This window comes from Anoplophora glabripennis, unplaced genomic scaffold (genome assembly GCF_000390285.2).
Source record: "Anoplophora glabripennis isolate ALB-LARVAE unplaced genomic scaffold, Agla_2.0 scaffold3739, whole genome shotgun sequence".
NCBI lineage: Eukaryota > Metazoa > Arthropoda > Insecta > Coleoptera > Cerambycidae > Anoplophora > Anoplophora glabripennis.
In genome coordinates, this window is record NW_019419812.1 from 1 (window position 1) to 1,914 (window position 1,914).

The 1,914-nt window shown below is 39.8% G+C and overlaps 1 protein-coding gene across 1 annotated transcript; it reads right to left on the reverse strand.

The window, feature by feature from the left end:
- Positions 1-586: 586 nt before the first annotated feature.
- LOC111692815 (5-hydroxytryptamine receptor 2A-like) lies at positions 587-883 on the reverse strand (the record flags this gene model as incomplete). Its single annotated transcript, XM_023456938.1, has 1 exon — positions 587-883. A coding segment is annotated over one exon (297 nt), but the record flags the coding sequence as incomplete, so codon positions are not given.
- Between the last annotated feature and the right edge of the window lie 1,031 nt (positions 884-1,914).

The window sequence follows — 1,914 nt, forward strand, 5'->3', positions numbered from 1 at the left end:
TTTCATTTCTGTTATATTCTCTTCCTTTTCCAATGGGTTTCATCCTACTATAATTTTTTTTCACTTTTTACCATTTTTGAATTAAGCACTGGTCTATAGATTATACCGACTTAAATTATAAGGTTGCATTTCGGGTAGCATAAAACATTTCCAAAGTTTTTAATAAATAACATAGGGTCGACCTTCATTTTCGTTGAATAATTGAAAAACGCGAAGATAGAACTTTTTCTTATAAGAGTTTTCTATTACATATATCGTCAGGAAGCTGTAGTTTAATTTTTATAGATTATACACGCCACACCCTGTATACTATACACACTTATACACACATGAAAACAGTCAATGTTACGACCACACAGAGCGCTACGGCTACGACAAGGACAAAACATCTACCACTTAGAAGCTGTTAGAAAGAGAACACGCGACGTCGTTAGAGCTAACGATATTCACCGACAGATGGCTGGGACGATCACACACACACCCACCACACCTCAGACTTACGATTTCGTGTACCGACACCTCCTGTCGTGCCTAAATGGACATGGACGAGAACCTGGCGCTGGAAAACGGGGTGATAGAGACGTACCTCTGGCAGCGGCACAGCAGCAGCCTGATGAAGGCCGCCCTGAAGGTCTTGTTGAACACTGTGTAGATGATGGGGTTGATGGTGGAGCTGACGTAGCCCAGCCACAGGCACACCACCACGACGTGCTGGGGCACGTGGCAGTCCGGGCAGGCAGCGAAGAGGATGTTGAGTATGAAGAAGGGCGACCAGCACAGGACGAAGGTGAAGAACACCAAGCCGAGGACTTTGGAAGCCTTCTGCTCGGTGGCCACGGAGTTGGCCGCCATGGTTTTTCGCTTCACGCGACCCGCCAACAGTCTGGAACAAAGTGGTGGTTAATATAGGACGGCGGAGAAATTTGAGTGTAATGCTAAGGTCACACATTGCGCTATGTTCGTTTTGTTTAAAAAATAGCTATTATCGTTAAGGTAAGTGCGTGTATAATACTCATTCAATGATAGATAGGATACCTAGATATTTTTAATTTAATAAAAAACAATTGATGTTTTTTCTACTTCTCAGTTATTATTTGTTAAAAATATCTAAATAATTTTAGCTACAAGAATACAAGTTAACCCATAAATTGTAAAATCTGTTAATATTCCTCCCTACGTATGACAGAATTCACTTAATTATCAGTGTTGTTCTGTGTGGCCATTTCATTTAAAGCTAGGGTCACACGGAGCGCTATAATAGCTATATTTGCTATGAATTTTAAAAATAGTAACGAGCGTTCAAATAAAAACGTGGCCAAGTTGGTTCTGAAAATTTGGACGTAGGGCGTAGCGTATAGCAAATGAACTTAAACGTCATCTGTCAAAGCGCTATATCGCCGCTATCAATTTGAATATTTTCGTTTTAAAAAGCGTTTAAAATGGTGTTTTCTCAAGAACAAAAAGTGTTTATCATAGAGTCCTACTTTAGAAATGGACGCAAGATTGATGGAATATGGAAGTATTCTATTGAGGAATGTTTCATAGAATTTCAAAATCAATTTCCCGGCGTTGTTGAGTACAAAATTTTTCAAAGTGCAGTTCAGCGTTGTGTTAATGTTTTTCGTGAAACGGGCAGTGTAACAAGAAAAGAAGGAAGCGGCCGACCTAAAAAGCGGACTGAAGAATTAAAAGAAAATGTCCAACAAATAATGGAAAATGCGCCAAGAACTTCTGTACGTGTTTTATCACAAATGGTGGGAGTATCAGTCGGTACCTGCCACACAGTGTTAAAAAAAGATTTGCGTTTGTTCTCCTATCGTTTAACTTGTCAGCAAGAACTTCATGAAGTTGATTTTCCGCGACGGGCTGTATTTTGTGAATGGTTTTTAAACAACTACGGTGAACTTCATAATA